General features: G+C 40.1%; 1 protein-coding gene across 1 annotated transcript; it reads right to left on the minus strand.

Moving 5' to 3' along the window:
* Positions 1-1,831: 1,831 nt before the first annotated feature.
* On the minus strand, positions 1,832-2,809 carry LOC117023500 (olfactory receptor 6J1). The gene is given in 4 exon segments (XM_033108329.1): positions 1,832-1,869; positions 1,872-2,333; positions 2,336-2,614; positions 2,617-2,809. Coding segments are annotated over 4 exon segments (972 nt in total).
* Between the last annotated feature and the right edge of the window lie 15,997 nt (positions 2,810-18,806).

Genomic DNA, 18,806 nt, shown 5'->3' on the forward strand with positions numbered 1-18,806 from the left:
CCTATTTTTTGCCATCTCCCCACCCTGGTCCCCACTCCTTTAAACTCAGGACTAATCAGAGATAACTACATATGCTCCCCAAATCAATCACAAAAGATGCCTCACTTGTAGTTAGCCCACCTCCAGCTTCCCCATTCCCAAACCCCCCAATCAGAGCACACCTGAGCCTTACCCTCTTCATTTCCTATAAAGCTTCCCCACTCCCTGCCTGCCTTGGAGTCTTTGCCAAACCAAGTGATAGTGGCTGACGCCTATGCTATAGCCAGTCCTGCATAAATAGCCTCTGTTCTTATTTGAATGGTCTTCATTTGTTTCCACAGCACTCTACAGAGTTTCTTTAGGTGTGCCATGTCCCTCTGACAAGTTCCACGGGGAGTACAAGTGTTAATTCAGGCAAAGTGGGTGCTGCAGTGCTAGAAGCTGAAGGGAACAGGAAAGAAAACCTCAGTATGTCTGATACACTGAAAAGTTTGGCTTGCGCGGACCTGAACCATAAGCTTAGGTGGTGCCAGTCAAACATCCCAGGCAGTGTTTAGGCACCAAGAATTCAGACTAAGCGTTCAGTTCAAAACAGACGTCTTTTCTAGTTCCTTGGAGCTAGAAAAGGGGAGGGCTGCACTTGGTGCAGAGAGAAAGAGAGAGTGCTTTGTAGTCAAGCTGCTTTTTGGTCTCGAGAAACAAAGACCTTCTCAAAAACAGCTCAATAAAAGGGGTTTGATTTATGGGTACAAGCAACCTTATCGAATCAGGAAGAGGAAATACAACTGCCAGCTCCCTGTCCTGGGAAGTCATGAGAGAGGAGGGCCTTTCACTCTGTATCTCTGCAGCTGAGAGGGCTCTCATCTATCTCTTCTCTGTTTTTCTCTCCACACCAACTCCATTCTCTTCAGTGGGGAGTCTGGTTTCCTCTAATTATTCATCAGCTTGTACATGCCCCCCAAAATGGCCACTCCAGGAGCTAAGCCTACTTCAGTTTCCAGGGGGATCATCACCATATCCGGTAAGTCTCTGCATCTCTTGGTTCAAACTCTCAAAAAAGAGACATTTATTTGTACAATTTATCTGTCCCAGCCACGCCACACGGGTTATACATACATCACTGGTCAGGCAATGAATTGTGCCTTCAGTCAGATTATCCATCCATGATGGGCCAATCATTGGAGGCTGAGGGAACAGGGCCATGTCTTACATTAGAATGTGAGCACATTGGACACCATAAACATGTACTATTACAGGAAACAGTATTATTAAATAACAGAGACTACATATATCCACCACAATCATTACAAATGTTCACTGAGGAAAAATAACAGATTATGGGATATAATGGTGGACTGGAGAATAATAAAAATTATTCCTAGAAAGATTCCTAGAGAAGATGGAAGGAAAGAGGGTCCATGCAGAGGGGACCAGGAAGCACTTTGTGCCAGCTGATAGAAGAGTTGCATTCAGGATCCATGAGGAAATGGAGCCAAACATGTTAGGACTTTGAATAGGACACAGGCTGCAAGGTCCCTCTATAATTCTGAGAATATTCAGTGGATGGGACTTAGAGATCATCAAGTCCAGCCTTGACACTTCAGATGAGAGCACTGAGGACCAGAGTGGCTAGTGATACAGTGACACAGCTGTGGCCACAGAGTTCAAGTTAGAACCAAGGCCAGAGTTCAGATAGGCGAGAGTCCCTATCTCCAAGCTCAGTCTTCTGTCCACTATAGACTGTTCGGGATGCCTTAGCTTGCTCACCCCTTTGCTAAGGCAAGTCCTCTCTTTCTACTACTGGGGATTTGTACTGGATACGTGGTGGTGAAGAAGAGGGATTGGGCCCTCCTTAGTGGTCTTCGTAAGATGACAATTTGCTCCTCAGCTTGTCATCATTCTCTTTTCTAGAACTACTTGAACCCTGACCCACATGTCCTTGAGGACCTTCAACACTGTGTCATTCCTCAGCGTGTATATAACTGGGTTGAGGAATGGAGTCACAACACTGCTCAGTACTGAAAGGCCCTTGTTGACCTCCAGATATTCTTTCTGGGACAGAGTCACATAGATAAACACCGTGATGCCTCCAGAAATCATGACTTTTGCCAGGTGGGAAGCACAGGTGTTAAAGGCCTTTTTCCTTCCGCTTGTGGAAAGGATGCACACTATTATTAAGGTGATGTATGTATAGGAATAGGCCACACGGGCTATGCAGCAGAGGATGATGGTGGACGAACGCATAAACTCCATCAGCTCAATGACAGTGGTGTCTGCACAGGCCAGGGCCAGCAAGGGCCCACAGTCACAGAAGAAGTGGTTAATAATGTCGGAGCCACAGAAGGGCAGCTGGAGATGAGGATGATTGGAAAGAGCACAGATAGGAAGCCTCCCACCCAAGAGAACACAACGGTCCCAAAGCAGACCGTAGGTCTCATGATGGTGCGATGCTGCAGGGGGTAACAGACTGCGGCACAGCGATCATACGACATGACTGTCAGCAGAAGAAACTCTACGGTGCCCAGGAAGAAGTAGAAATAGCACTGGGTGACACACCCAGCAAAGGAGATGGTTTTACCCCCAGATGCTATGTTGGCCAACACTTTTGGAGAAATGACAGAGCTGAAGAGGATGAGAGGTTGCACAGGAGGAAGTCCATGGGTGTGTGGAGGCGGGAGTAGGACAGCACAATGGAGCCGATGAGCAGGTTCCCCAGGAGTGTCCGCAGGAAGGCGGGCAGCAGCAGCACCAGGAACAGCCGTTCCTCCTGCCTGCTCAGGGGAAATCCCAGCAAAATAAACTCTGTGATGGCGGCAGTCTGATTCTCCATGGGCCTGGGGGTTGGGGTTCGAGTCCTCTGACAGAACAAGGGGAGATAATGCTTAGGAGAGTGTTCAGTGTACAAAACCCCCTGGCTGTTCACGAGAAAAATATGAACATCAAGTGTGCTAATCCAAATTAGGTATGAAATCCAAATTTAACTTGGTTTTAAATTACTTGCCTATCAAATTGAAACCTGTTTGTTTGTTTTTTAATGATAATGTTTATTGTTAACAAAGGCGCCTGCCTTGAGACTTCCACTGTCACACGGTTTATATGAACTTTCTAATAAATAATATAACAATTTGTATCAAAATCCCTAAAATTAAGCAAATCCTTAGACTCAGAAATCCTATTTCCATCTCGAGAAAATAGTCATGGATATGTTAAAAGATTTTGCCACAAGAATATTCACCACAGAATTGCTTATAATAATGAAAATTTGGCAACAAGTTAAAAATCCAAAAATGGGGATGAAATACATAAATTATGGTCCATCTAAATAACGTATCATGCAGCCATTAAAAATTATATTTTACTATAATATGTAAATGACAAAATTTATGTAATGACAAAATATTCCCAACGTATTATTATTACTAAATTTTTTGTTGTTGTTGTTACTAAATTTTTAAAAGCAAGTTACAAACGTAGTAACATGATCCCATTTTGGGGATCAAATGTAATTTCGGGGGACAAAATGTAAATCAGCAAAGTCCTAATATAGTCAAGACATTGCTAAAGAAGAAATTTGGGTGGGGGTGGAGTGGGGGGTCTTGCCCTAGCAGATATCAAGATTTATAAAACAAGAGTGATTAAGGCAAGATGGCATTGGCACAAATACACACAAACTGACCAACAAAACATACAGAGCCAAGAAACAGACCCACACAAATAAGGAATAGTGATATATGTCAGAGGTGAAAGGTAGCTAGTACTGCTGGTTGTCCATATGGAGAAAAAAAAGTAAAATTGGATTCCCTACCTCATATCAGACACTAACATCCATTCTAGATGGATAAAAAAATTAAATGTAAAACTGAAAACTTTTAGGAAAATATAGGAGAATATTGTTTTTGACCTTAGGGTAGAAAAGAATTTGTTAAAGAAGATCAGAAAAGTGCTAAACAACAACAAAAATATATTGATAAATTAAACTACATTAAAATTAAGAATTTTTGTTTATTAAAAAAACCCCAAATAAAGGCAAATCACAAATGAGAGAACATATCTGTGACACAGATAATGGACAAATGTTTATTATTAACTATAATATATAATCAATATATTGATTCTTATAAAGCCATAAGAAATAGAAAAGCAATCCAATAGAAAAAAAATGATCTGAACATTTTATCTGAATTCTACTAAACAGGAAAGAAATATAACCAATAAATGTACAAAAAAAGGTTTGATATCAGTAATTAGAAAAATGCAAATTAAGACAAGATACCATTTTAACCCACTATATTGTTTTTTTAAAAAGAAATAGGACAATAGCAAGTGTTGGAGAAAATGTGGATCCATAGAAATTCTTTTATATTGCTGGTGGGAGTGTAAATTTATATAATTGCTTTGGAAAATAATTTGTCATTACCTTGTAAAAGTTAACATTCATGTGACCTGTGACCCAATAATTCTACTCCTAGGTAGAGAAACTTGCACATGTGCACCAGAAGACAAACAAGAATGTTCACAGTAGAAAAAAGGGAGAGAGAGGGGCAGGAAGGGAGGGATGGAGCAATGTCCAAAGGCAAGAGAACAAATAGTGGTATGACCACAGAATGGAATATTATACAATGAAATGAATGAACTATAGCTCACTCAACAGGAAAGACAAATCTTAAAAACATTATAAAAAAGGCAATCCCAGAGAGCTACACACAGTAAGTTGTTTTTTTTTTAATTTAAGCTTAGGAACCAATAAAACTAAATAATGTATTGTACAGGCATTGCACAGTGTAATAAAATATGATTTTAAAAGGGAAGGGAATGATAAACACAAATTTCTGAACAGGGGTTACGTCTGGGGCAGGGAGGCAGGGCATGAGCTAGGGGAGGAATCCGTATTAGTAACTGTCCATTTTGGATTTGGGTGGTGGGCTCAATGGTGTTCAATATCTCATTAAGCTATAATTTAGATGTAGATAAATGTTAAATATATTCTTTGGTATGTGTCAAAATTTATACTTTAAAAGACAATGAAGAAAATACATGCCAAACAGTTAAGAGTGGTTATTACTTAATGGTATGACTGCAGGGGACCACTGCTTGCTTCTTCATTGCCTATATTTTGTGTATTTTTTAAAAATGAACAAGTGTTTCTTTATGGTAAAAAAAAAGTTATCCAAAAGGGAAATATTATATATATACATATATGTGTGTGTGTGTGTGTGTGTATATATATATATATATATATATATATATATACACATATATATATATATATATAGAGAGAGAGAGAGAGAGAGAGTATTGATTATACATATGCATATGTTTATGTAAAATGCGATTGTAGTTATGAGGGGGAGGGGAAAACGTACATGAGCAAACACACATCGCGTGCCACGTTGCAGGGTCTGTGACTGATGCCAGTCTTTGGAGATGATAGGAAAGTACTTGTTCTTGAACAGTGGTTGGTAAAGGAACCTGAGTTCAGAAGAATCACAGAAATGGAGGAAAAACTAAAGGAGAGAAAAGTTCCTTTCATAGGATATTTGCCCTGGGCCATTAATCTAGAAAGCAAACCAAATATCAAGCAAACAGATTCCAAGGAGAAGATCACATAGGGCTTTGGTAACTATGAGGGGTCAGCCTGGACACTAGATAGAAGGGGCCATGTGCTTATCAGTGATCAAGAGGTCTATGGACTAGACTAGGGAACAGAATAATAAATTTGTAAAAGAAGAAGACTGTAAAACTCCTGAGGACTGAGTTAAGCTGCTGTCTAAACTGAGTCAGAATTCTACATCAGCCATCCATTCCTGCCTGGAGTCTGTCCCCAAGACCTGCCTCACCTCAGTGTAGTCATGTCATATGGACAGTCTCTCCAGCCAGCTCACCGTGTCTGCATTGCACGAAGACCTTTTCTTTTTTAGACGCTTTCTTGACATATAATTCACATACCAAGACTGGATAAATCACCTCAACTTTCTAGACACTGCTCATGAATCTTCACATGACAAGCAGGAATAATGTTCTTTTCCCCATTTTTTTCAGCCTGGTTAAGAAGTTCAAGATGGAAAATAAGATAATTCATATGAAGTGCCTTAGGAAATCATAAACCATCATATCAAGTGTTGATGTTATTTCTAGAAGCTCTGCTAGTCTGCAGTTTTGACAAAGAACAAATCTTGTTTTCCTGTCCCTACTGAGATACTGGCCATCCCACTCTGGAACACTGTCACTGCTGCCCTGGGATATATCTTGTCAGGTCACAGTTTTGCCTCAATTGTTTTCTCCTTGGACAATATATCTAGTTGGCTACAAAGAGTGAAGACAAAGGGAAGATGCTTCTCTACATGGGAATTTTGCTTAACCCTCCTTGGCTAGGATTCCCAGGATGCAGAAAACTAGCCCTCTGTCCCCACCATCTGCATTCTACAGAAGGGTCAGCAATACTCAGGGCAACGCTCACAGAGGGGACTCAGCAATATTCACATTAGCCTAGATGAGGCAGACTGACCATCCCTTGCATGTCCTGCCTACACGGCAGCACAGGCTTGGGCACTGCCAGCTGAGGCTTCTACTGTCACAAACAGACTCTGCATTTTCAGGGCTGAAAGGAGTAATGCTATGGAAGGGTCTCATATTTGGGTCCCATGCTTGGACCCCACTGGGACGGGGCGGGGTGGGGCAGGGCAGGATCAACTCAGGTGAGAGCATGCACTTTCAGAGAAGGATCCAATCATGAGAGCGTCCTCAGGGGCACAATTTACAAAGCTGGCCCTGAACACTGACTGAGCCTGAGGCCCCTGAGGCCCACTTAGGAAAGTATGCGAACCCAAACATGTCTACGCTAGCAAGAACTGAAGTCAGAACACTAGCCAACAACACCACCACCAGAAATATCTCAGAAAGCCTCACACTTCACAGTCCTCCATCTGCCCCATCTCCTGTCCCATCGTGACAAGTGTGTTTACCTACCCCTCCATGCTACCTAGTGCCCTTCTCTCCAACATCCTAAAGTACTGCTACCAACATGTCAAATCTTCAGTGATCTTCCACTATCCAAAAGAAAAAAACCCAAGCTGCTCAGCCTGACTCTCTTACTCTCTCCCTTACACATCTTTTACTTCAGTCTAACCACTATCTTTGTTCTGCCCCAAAATGTCCCTGTGTCCCCACGTGTCCTACTATTGGGAATGTCTTCTCCACCCAACTAATCTCCAGAGCCCAGCTCTTGAGCCTCCTGCTCAAGTTTATGCTGGGTGCTCCCTCTCCAGACATTCTTTTCTTGCACTTGAAACCAGGAATCCATAGTGTAGAACTTGAGTGTTTTAACTTTTTATTTAAATATAACACATATACAGAATAGCACACAAATCCTAAACTCAATGAATTATCATAAAGTGAACACACTCATGTAACTACCACCCAGGTCAAGAGACAGAATGTTACCAGCACCCAGAAGTCCCTTTCAAGTTTCCTGCTTCCATCCCAAAGGTAACCTTTATCCTGATTTCTAACAGCGTGGGTTAGTTTGGCCTGTTTTTGAAATTCATATAAATGGAATCGTGCATTATTTTGTATTTGGCATCTTTTTTTTCTTTTTGTATCTGGCATCTTTTGCTCCACCTTATATTTAAGAGATTCAACTGCACTCCGTGTGACTCATTTTCATTGCCATGTAATATTTTTTCATCATTACACAAACACACACACACACACACACACACTCAAACACACACACACACATTTAGTCAACTAGCTTGAATGGGCCTCTGTTGTTTTTTCAATTCAAAGTATCAGTGACAAAGAAAACAATATCACTTGCTAATCAGAGTTATTTTTTAAGATCCAAAGCAAAACTCTTACTCTACAGAAATTTATTTTACATGAATGACATTCATAAATTTATGAATTAAGCCACACATTTACTAAAAGGTCAATGACCTTAGAACAATACCTATATGAGAACAATCCTTCCAGAAAGTTTAAGGCTGTCACCGTATCCTTCTTTTTACTCCAGCCACTCCAATGCCTGCCTTCCCTTTACCTGAGAATGTCAGTGGTTCTGGCAACTGGCTAATTATAATAGGTGACAAGGACAAATACTTTCAGATCCAACCATTTTATGATATACTAGTAACTCTAATGGTACTCATAAGTTTTTTTTAAATAGCATTAGCTTTACTATATAGTTGCTATTTTATATTAGCCACCACCTCCCTGCAATGTGTATAATCTTAAAACCATAGAATTTTGGAGATGGAAACGTCCTCATGTTATAACTTCCTCATTCCACAGATGGAAATAACAAGTCCAGCACAGGTCAAATGAGTTACCCAAGGTAACAAAGCTGTTGAAGGAGTAAAACCCAGTTATCCTGACTACAGCAGTTTGGAGGCAGAGGAAGTCAGTGAAGGATGGAAGTGCATGCACAGGATTCATGGAAGATATGAGATTAAAATTGAGCCTTAGCGTCTTTAAAAAGGGGGCAGTGTGCACGGACATGTGAGTAGAAAGAGCCAGTTACTGGATCAGGCTACTGCTTATCAGTTGTTTGACTCCCTGAAGGCAGAAACTAGATTTTAATCAATTTGGTATTCCTTAAGCCTAGTACCATGTAAGGGACACAAAAAGAGGCTCAACCATGAGCAAGTGGGTGAGCAAGCAAGTGGACATGAAACCATATACTCTGGAAAAGTTTACATAAAGAAGAAAAAAGAATGGAACCTCAGTGAAGGCCTTCAGTTAAAAGTCAGGCAAAGGAGTCACCATGGGGGAAAAAAAGGAGTGGTCAGAAAGCAAACCAACAGAAACAGAATCATGCTGTGTTAGCAAGCAAGGGAGGAAAAATCTAAGATGGTAGGAGTATCAACAGTACCAAATACATGAAGAGGTTATGAAGAACATGAATGAACAAAAGTAATTGGGCAACTAAAAACAATAATAATAATAAGGCAAAGTGTCTATCACTAAGCTAGACCAGCAGTATATTTTGGCTGAGCAAGAGTTCGGGTTTTGGTGCAGTTAGGTAGAGCAGATAACATCCGTCCCCGGCCTGGCACAATTGACATGGTCCTGAGAGAATCCACTTACATTAGTGCCCTGAATTCTGCAGCAAATAGAGGTAAGATATGCCCCTCATATCTATTTGCATATATAAATTTATGTATAAAATGAGGACTAGAACTGTGACCCTTATTAGATTCAAGGCTCACAACATCTTTTAAGCACCCTCTTGGAACACAGGAGATCCTAAGATGCTCGGTAAATGCAACACACATAATTAACTGAATGTTGACTTCAAAAAAGCACTTAGAATAAATTGATTATGAAAGCCATGCAAAAACTGGGCAGCAATGTGAGAACCCTCAAAATGTCACGTTTCATCTCTTCCCTGCAACCACCATTGACCCAACATGTCTCAGATCACCAGATTAGGTCAGGACCAGAGGGTTAGAGGAGTGAAAGCTCATATTTCCTCAGCCCTGGTTTTAAATGTCAAGAACAGTGACAGGGACGTCACTATCAAAGCCTCTTGAGGCGCTGATCCCATTGTTATTTGCACACCCCAGCCCGGCCTCTGTCAGTCAAGCGCAGGTTTGCTTCTGCTCTTTAACACTCAACAAACATTTATTGACACCTCATATATCTCAGGCACTTTTCATAGGTGCTGTACACACATCAGAGAACAAACTCAGTCTTTGCCTTCCAAGAGATTATAGTCCAGAGAGAAGAAAGTCCACAGATGAACTTCAGGGTGTGCTGGGAAATCCCTTAAATTATATGAAAAAGAGTGTGTCTGTGTAGATTGGGAGGGAGGTGGGATGAGTCAAATTCTCAAATGGCTTTGTGATTCAAAAACAAGGTTAAGAACCCTGATTTCCCTCATTGCAAAGTTCTTGGCGATTACCCAAGCACCTCTCCGGTGTCTTCTATCCTTTTGCTGGTTATGCCTGCCTTCCTCAGCAGCTCGCGGCAGACTCCTGGTGGTAGAGGAGGGAAGCACACCTCATGACCGTCCTTGTCTGGTAGTCCCCAGGACTCTGTCCCAGAAAGGATGAGTGTATCCAGGGAGTGGCTGCCCCTGCTCATTTGGATGACTTTGGGCTCGTCTGGTTGGCAGACTACCGCCTGCTCCAACAGGCAGAATGACTACGGAGGAATTTTCATCTCTTTCTAAAGTGATACCTGCTTCCTGAAATTTCTCCAGACTAAACATCCGCTGACTGAAATGGAAGAACATGCCTTTCTTTTACAAAGGGTCCTCAGCAAGGGACTAGGAGAAAGAAGGCAAAGCAAGTGAGTGCACGGGGCAGAGAATTTCTGGTCTGGCAGTCCAGTCCTACTGTTCATTCAAATTAATAAAGTGTCATTTTGAAATGTTCATCACTCTTAAGTACATTTTTTAAATATGACTCTCAAAACACGACCCACCCACACTTTGAGCCTTCAGAAGGAAGGCACAGACCCCCTTGGGTTTCCATGGACAAACACCACCATTCTCCTTCTAGAATCTTTACTCTTCTGTTGATTTCTGTAGGGTATAAGACACATTTAAAGAAAAATAGGTACTGGAGTATTCTAATGAGCTTGAACCCCAATATTTTTGAAAATGTAATATGTAGAATCCAGAATACGTTATTTTTAAATTACCAGCAATTTTCTGATTCAATTTTGGGAACAGACTGATTGTTTTGAAACAACACTTCAAAGGCTTTACAGCAGTAAATCCAAAATAGTGTCTTCAATGGCTTAGGCTACACTGCTCTCCTTTATGACACTGAAAGGACATGCACTGTGGGAAGAGATCCATCTCTTTTCTATACTAGAATTCCCTCCTATTATCCCAAAGCTTTTGACAAAGCTTTTTTGGTAGGTGCTACGGCTGGTCTGTGATGTACTTGGTGAGATAATAGAGGGGTCTTTGTCTGCACTTGGGCTGAGGAGCTATGGGGAAAGCAGTAGCAGTTGGAGAAGCTGGTTATAAGATGGTCAGAAGACCAGCAGAACCCGCAGGGATCAGCAGAAAGCATTCCTCTGGGAATTACATGGGAGGGGATCCAGTAAACTACTAAACTTTCAGTTCAGGATATGGGCTTGGACTCTTGTGACTTGTGAGCACCAAATGGAAGCCCAGAGAAGCCAAAGACTTCAGATTTAGTTACTTAGTTGCTTGTGTTGCCCCCTTTTCATGGCCACATGTCATGAATGTATGAGCAATAAGACTTAAAGGAGTTCAGAGGAGGGAAAAAGGTGTGCTCTTCTTCCTAATGTCTGGAAAGGCTTCACAAAAGAATCTGAACTAGGTCTTGAAGACGGGGTAGCAATTGGAAAGTGGGAGGAGTGGGGAGAGTACCCCTGTGAGGAGAAATGGCGGGAGCCAGAGCAGGAAGACACCTTAAATAAGGAAATAGCCCTGTCTGGCTGGAAGCAAGTGTGTGTCCTTTAGTATCCATCTTCCATACTTCACATCAGTTTAGGACCCATTCTTGAGGCCCAAGGATAAGAACGGACTATCTGGGTCAGTGGAGCAATCAAAGGTGCTGAAGACATCTTGTGTTAACTGGTGCTAGTTTTCAGAGCAAGGCCAATCATCCCCAAAACACAGGAACTGGTCTAAGTGATTCTCCCTCAGTTTTCTCATGCCTCACATCCTCCTCTCAAAAGGCACTCCAGCATCTTATACCAAAACCCTTGCAAAATGCTGCACAAAGTACTCATGTCTCTCCCCTTCTCCCCCTGACCCCACAGTTACTCTGCTCCATGTAAACACTCCTCTGAGCAAGAGGTGTGTTGCTTTCTCACTTTCATCAAAAAATACTTATTCAGCACCTACTCTATGTCAAGACTGTTGCAAGCATAGAGGAGGAAACAGCCATGAACAGCCATGAACATGAATCGCTGCCCTCATTGAGTTTTCCTTCTAGTAGGAAAGACAGACAAATATAATACAGTGTATTTTTGCTCCAAAAGACACATTAGAACTGATTGTCCAGCTAGGTCTTATTTTCGGGGAAACTGGGTATGTAAATACAATATCAGCTAGTGTTATAAATTAAGTAAGCAGAGTAAAGGGACAGGGAATGACAAGGAGGGATTTATTTTACATAAGACAGACCAGAAAAGCCCGTCTGAAGAGGTGACACTGAACAGAGGCCACAGGGTTAGGGCTGAAGCCCTGAGATAGACATGAGTTGGTGCGGCTGAAGAACAAGGCCACCGTGGTTGGAGCAAGCTCAGTGATGGGGGATGAAGAGGTCAAAGGGCAGGCAGAGACTTCCAGGAAAGAAACAGGAGGAATTATCCTGCAGCTCCTAGAACATAGTCCACTCCCATCCATCACAGCCACACGATGCCCACGGTCATAGCCCCACTGGTACAGCCCTTGGCAGGGCCTTGCCTGTCGTTTTTCCCTCACTCCCTCCACCAGACTCATTAAACTTTTCCAAAGTTGTTATGCTGTACAGCTGGAGGGGAAAGAACAAACTTCCAGTTTTAAAGTTAGAGCAATCAACAGCCAAGGGATTTGAAGTGGCTGGGGCCTTATTATCACAGTGTTGTAATGAGTCTCCAGAGAAGTCCCACAACTTCACTCTGGAGAGGGGAAGACTTCTCTCAGGGGATCAATACTTGGGGCTCCAATTTCAAAATTCCATAGAAACCAGGAAAGAATTCAAATATGGTAGGCTTGTACTAAATTCACATAGTCACAAAGTCTCCCAAAAATGGCTTATACCACGGTCTTACCCCTGAATGTAAACAAAGGCTAATCCAGCAGGACCCCTATGGTTGAGCTGAATGAATCTCATTACCTGCAGGTATACCTTTAGCTCAAGAGGAAAGGACAGGAGAGACTCCAAGGTAATGTCCATAGGATGATTCACTTGCTCCGTCATCCGTAAAGCCAATAGCAAGGGTCAGAGTCTTCTGACCCTGAGAATTTAATGTTTTGGTGAAGCTAGAAAGGCAAGAAGTTCCTGAGAGCTTGAAAATCCCTTCCAGACGGAAAACTAGGAAGATCCCAGAGCAACTGCTTCTCAGCACTGAGGTGACTTCGGGTCTGTGTAAGGTAGCTGAGTACCTTACACAGAAATAGTGAGCATGGGCTTGTCAAAGAGGATATAACAGAACCATGCAAAATAATTATAGTTAACATTTACTGAGCACTTACTATATGCCAAGCACTTTACAGATGTTCTCTCTAATTCTCCAAGCAGACCCTAAGAGCAAGGGGCCGTTATCATACCCAGTCCACCAAGCAGAAGGCTGAGGCACAGCGATTAATAAGGCACTTGCTTCCAAAGCTATATAGCTAGTTAATGGGAGAGCCCAGATTTAAATCCAGGTCAGAATCCAGAACCTGCAGCCCTAGGTGTTATGTGCACGGCACTCTGAAAATTATTCAGTAACCTGAATAACCTGGATATGGTGGGCACCAACTAATCTTTTGCATGAATGACGTTTTACTGTCAGGGAAATTTGCCTGACCAATGTCACGGAGATTGTTTCTCTTGGAAAATCTCAAACTTTTGTAAGTACCAGCTTGGTATGGACTCTTCGTTCCCAGAAGAGTATAAAGAGTTGGGCTCTGTGAACTCCAGGGCCCCTCCCTGTCTGGTGCTCAGAGTTCTTTCTGATGGAACTGCTCTGGGTGAGATGCCAGGCAGAAGCTAATTCACAGAGGAAACTGTAGATCTCAGTGGGTCCACTGCAGGCAGAACCTTGTCTACATCCCTGCCTAGTACCATGCCGCTGTTTTCAGGGCAACTGGACACCATCCTGTAAACTCTGCAGTCCTGTGAGAGCCCCTGGGTCTCTTTAAGGAACCATTCCACTGCCTCCTGTGTCTAACCAAAGGGATAGCCATTTCACCCCCATAGGTGGCCTCACATGCTAGACAGAGAGCATCGATGGCATTCTTAGACAATCAAGGCAAAGCACCTGTGTGGTCTCCCACAGAAGGCCACTCCTGTCATAGCTAATCTAAATATTTCCCCCCACACACCAGAGCGTTTCTGTTCTCCATGAGGAAAAACAACAAAAAGTAACAACTGCCTGCTTACAATTCAAACAGCTACTGTGTCTCTTCCCGTGGCTGATTCCCTTTCTTCTTTTCTCATTTCTATAGCATTCCTAGATGTCTCTTGTAATTATATAAATAGATCTGATTTTTTTCCAACTTTTTATTATGAAAATGTTCAAATGTCCAGAAAAGCATAAAGAATAATACAATGAATACCCAACACTCACCACCTGACCCAATGTTTTCATCTCTTAGTACTCTAAGAGTGCTTTCCTCTACAAGTATGCTTCTATGGATAGATGAAATGTCCAAGAATAGGAAGAAATTTCATATATTCACAAGAAACTTAATTAATGATTATATTCAATGATGAAATATTAAAAGAATTCTAACTTGGAAATCAGAAAAATATAAGCCCCATATTCATTAATTTGACCTTACTTAGAAATTGTAACTGAAGACAAAATCTGTAAGCCTTAATGAACAATTTAACTAAGTGCCTTGAAAGAAAGGGAAAACATTAACATCCATGCTTTAAGAAAACAAAGCCCGAAACCAACCATTTCATCTTACTAGAGAGATAAGAAAATAGCAAAAATATCTACATATCAGTTACTCAAAATTTACTTAAATCTATATTTTTTCTGTATCTTATGCTTACAAAATTAACATTTGTCTACATCAGTCAACTAAAAAGACCAGTATTCCTACATTATTGAAAGACCTTTAAAAAATACTTCTAAGGATAGTTGTTTTGTAACCTTGAAAATAAAAATATTCGTTATAGGAAACCACATGTGTTTAAAATGGTTTTTTTTCCATCATATATAAAAGGAGAGAAAACAGTATGTTTGTTTTCAGAAGTGTGTGTTCACTTAAAGTTGTAAACTCTATTTCATGAGCGGTTATTTATTCACCACTGTTATTATTATTACCTCACATATGGAATATATAGGAAATAAATGTTACGGGGAAAATTTACAGCCTAAAATGCTTATATTAACAAATAAGAAAGAATTTAAAAAATAAGTGAATTGAGGATACAAAACAACAAATTAGGAAGAAAAATAAGATAAACCTAAGGAAATTTGGAAGAAGGAATTACTAAAGAGTAAAGCAGAAAGTAATGAATTTTTGTAACTAGAAACAGCAAATACAAGAGCTGATTTTTGAAAATCAATTAAATAGATTAACTATTAGGGAGACTAATTTGTTTTAAAAGGAGAAAGCACAAACATACCAAATAGGAAACAAAGAAATAACTGGATACAGCAGAAATTATATATATATAATTTCTTTTCCTCTTTTGCTCACATCTATCCAAATACATTTGAAAACTTGTATGAAATGTATCAAAACTGACCCTACAAAAGATGGAAAAGATACATGTACCAAGTAGCACAGAACTAGCATTTAAGTTGCTGGTGAGGTTTTCTGAGGGATGGCAAGATGATTCAATATTAGGAAATCTATGATTCTGAACTACTATACTTTATCATATGAATATATAAAGAGAAACATCCATGATCATTTCCATGGATGTTGAAAAAAATTTTTATACAAACCAATTTCCATTCTTAATTTTTTTTTAAAAGGCCTTGATAAAAATGGGAAAAGATGAATACCTTCTTAACATTATGTATCTCTCATCTCCAAAGTCAGAATTATTCTCAATGGGGAAAGACTAGAAGCTTCCCCCATTAAAACTAGAATTTAAAGAATCAAAGTTCTTGTATTTGCTGTTTCTAGCTACAAAAATGTTCACTATCATCTGCACTATGAGGTACAAATATTCAAGAGAAATGAGGAAAAAATTAGCAACAAAGAGACGAAAATTATATAATTTTTACTGGAAACTTCCCCCAAAAACTCTGAAAAATTATTACAGCCTATAAATAAATTTAGTAAGATGGCTGAGTAAAAAAACAATATATAAAAATCATCTGATTAGTGAGAAATTGGTTGCAAAGAACGGAAATCACTCAAATTGGTATAAGCAGAGATGATTTTTTGTGGGGGGGGGGGGGTACAAAGTCACGGAAAGGATTGGAAAAACAGGGTCTAAGCAGAACTCTCAGGAACCTTAATCAGAATACCTCTGCTGTTATCAGGCACACCGCCCGCCATTGCTGCTGCAGGAAGCTGCTGAGTCAGGAAGAGGCTGACCCCAGAAACACACTGCCATGAACTACGTTGTCACATGGCTATTTCATGCCCTGCTGCTCACCCCATATAACGCTTCCAGGTTCAGTTGTCAGCACATACAAAATCTAAATTTCATCCAGAATACTAGGCGTTATTTTTTTAAGGTTCTAGATTTTTATTTGTTTGTTTTTATTAGTTTCAGGTGTACAAAACAATGTAATAGTTAGACATTTACACCCCTCACAAAGTGATAACCCTCCGCCCCCAATCTACCACCTCTCTGACATCGTATATGGCTGTTACAATTCCACTGACTCTTCCAAGACTATGTAGGGTGTATTTCCTATGCTGTACTCCACATCCTGTGACTATATATAGATTTAATTATAGTTGACATTCAATATTACTCAGCTTCAGCTTCAGGCCTACAGCGCAGTGGTCAGGCATCTACACCGTCCATGAAGTGGTCTCCCTAATAAGACAAGTGCCCATCTGACACCCTACAAAATCTTTACATTATTGATTATATTCCCCAAACTGTATTTCATATTCCCGTGCCTATATTGTGATTACTAATTTGTTCTTTCTAATCCCTTTACCTTCTCCCCCAACTCCATCTCCCTCCCAGAATACTAGTTATAACGCAATCTTGGAAATGTAGGTTTTAGCTATAGAAAGTCAGCTCTAATGAAAAGTCATGTAAAAATTATCTCCCTGGACCTAAAAACACTTTTAAATTCAGGTACTGTATTATCAAATGCCTTGTTCTGTGCTGAAAAGAAACTTAATTTTATAAGCTTTCAAATTAAACACAGCCAATTAATCAACCCTGGTGAAAAATTCAAATGAGAATAAATTTAATTGTGCTCCCAAACAAGTGATAGATTTCTCTGTTGATTTCCTGTTAGTCAATATAAAAATAAATAAATAAGATTCCTTCACTGTTAAATTATTCCATTACTTACTTTAAATGAATACCTTAAAGTTTGTCAAGAATTGTGAACTGGGTTGAGTTAAATATGAGCAGTCATGAGGCAGAGTTAAGTGAAGGAGATAATTATAGTTCATGAATGGTATTTGTGAATCGCTTCCAGTAAATCTGATCTTCCAGTGAACTCCCTAAAGATTCCAGCTTGGAGTTCAGACAAGGTTCTTCATAAGCTATAAAAAACTCAAATAGCTTTTAATTGTTGAGCTAGGTACCAGAATTCATTGACTTCTTTCTGCAAAAGTTTAAAACAATATTGAAAGGATAACCAAATAGTTGATGAATGTTCTCCTTAGAGAAGTACTCCAGCTACTAGCTGGAAGGTATGAGAGAATTAGAATATGAACATATGAAATATTTTTGCAAAGACAAATCAAACGTGAATCTGATCAAGCTTCTACATGAAACAACCAGTACTCAGGGAATACAGAGGGGCAGAGGGGTAGGGGGCACAGCACCATAAGGATGCAAACAGCAAGCCGAGACTGTGAGTATGCTACAGGATAAATGACCCGGTTCACTCAACAACTAAATCGTCAGGGAGGAAAAAGAGAGATGGACAGGGTGGAGATCTAAATTTCAAAAGTCTTGGAGGAATCTCAACAAGTTACAAAGTATAGTTCACATTTCGATCTTATTTCAAACTGTTAAAACAAATTGTCAACATAATCAGGGAAATGTGAATATGAAATATGAAAGTCTATTTATTATAGTAAACTTATTGATGTAGGATTGTTGCTTAGTGAATGCCGGGGTCATAGTCTCGTGGAGCCAAAGAATGGATACACGGACTAGGCAGAGGCAAAGAGTTGCACAGGAAGATAGTTTATCATAGCAAGCAAAGAGTTACAGCTTCCGAGCGGGAGGGGGTACCCGAAGCTGGGATGCCCAAGAGCTAAGGCAAAAGCTTGTGTTTATATACCTTTATTTCTACCTGGGAGGGGGATGTTGGGATGTGGGTGCCTATGGATTCAATGTTTCCCAGACTCGCTCTACTGCTCAGGTTGGGGGAGGCCTTTGAAACAAATCCATTTGTCCTAGAGTATGATTGATGCCAGTTTTGTCCTGGTACAGTTGCCCTGTGTCCTGTGTTTGTTCTGTTTTTGCTCAGTCTACCAAGGAGTCTCTGACTGCCTGATTTCATACTAACTAACCTGTCTCATTATTATGTTATATTAAATTATATGTGTTACACATTGTTATATATTAATATATAAGATTATTAATAAAACACTATTAAGAAATTATTATTAAATTTCAGATGTCATAATGGTGTTATAGCTGTGATTTTTAAAAAGGAGTTCTTAGCTTTTAGAAATATACATTGAATATTTATAAATGAAATTATATGTTGACTAGTATATGCATCAAAATAATCTAGTGGAGAACATATAGATGGAACAAGTTTAGTCAAAAATTTATCGTTTTTGAAGATTGGTAATGGGTACATGAGCATTCATCATACTATTTTCTCCACTTTTGTATACAACAGAAATTTTCCAATATTTAAGATTTTATAAGAAAAACAACCTACAAAATAGTCACCAGTATGTGAAATACAGTATAGGGAATATAATCAATAATGTTGTAAAGACTATGTAGGGTGTCTGATGGGTACTGGACTTATAGGGGGGATCACTTCAATGTTTATATAAATGCCTAATCACTGTGCTGTACACC

The sequence above is a fragment of the Rhinolophus ferrumequinum genome, chromosome 6 (assembly GCF_004115265.2).
Source record: "Rhinolophus ferrumequinum isolate MPI-CBG mRhiFer1 chromosome 6, mRhiFer1_v1.p, whole genome shotgun sequence".
NCBI classification, from domain to species: Eukaryota; Metazoa; Chordata; class Mammalia; order Chiroptera; family Rhinolophidae; genus Rhinolophus; species Rhinolophus ferrumequinum.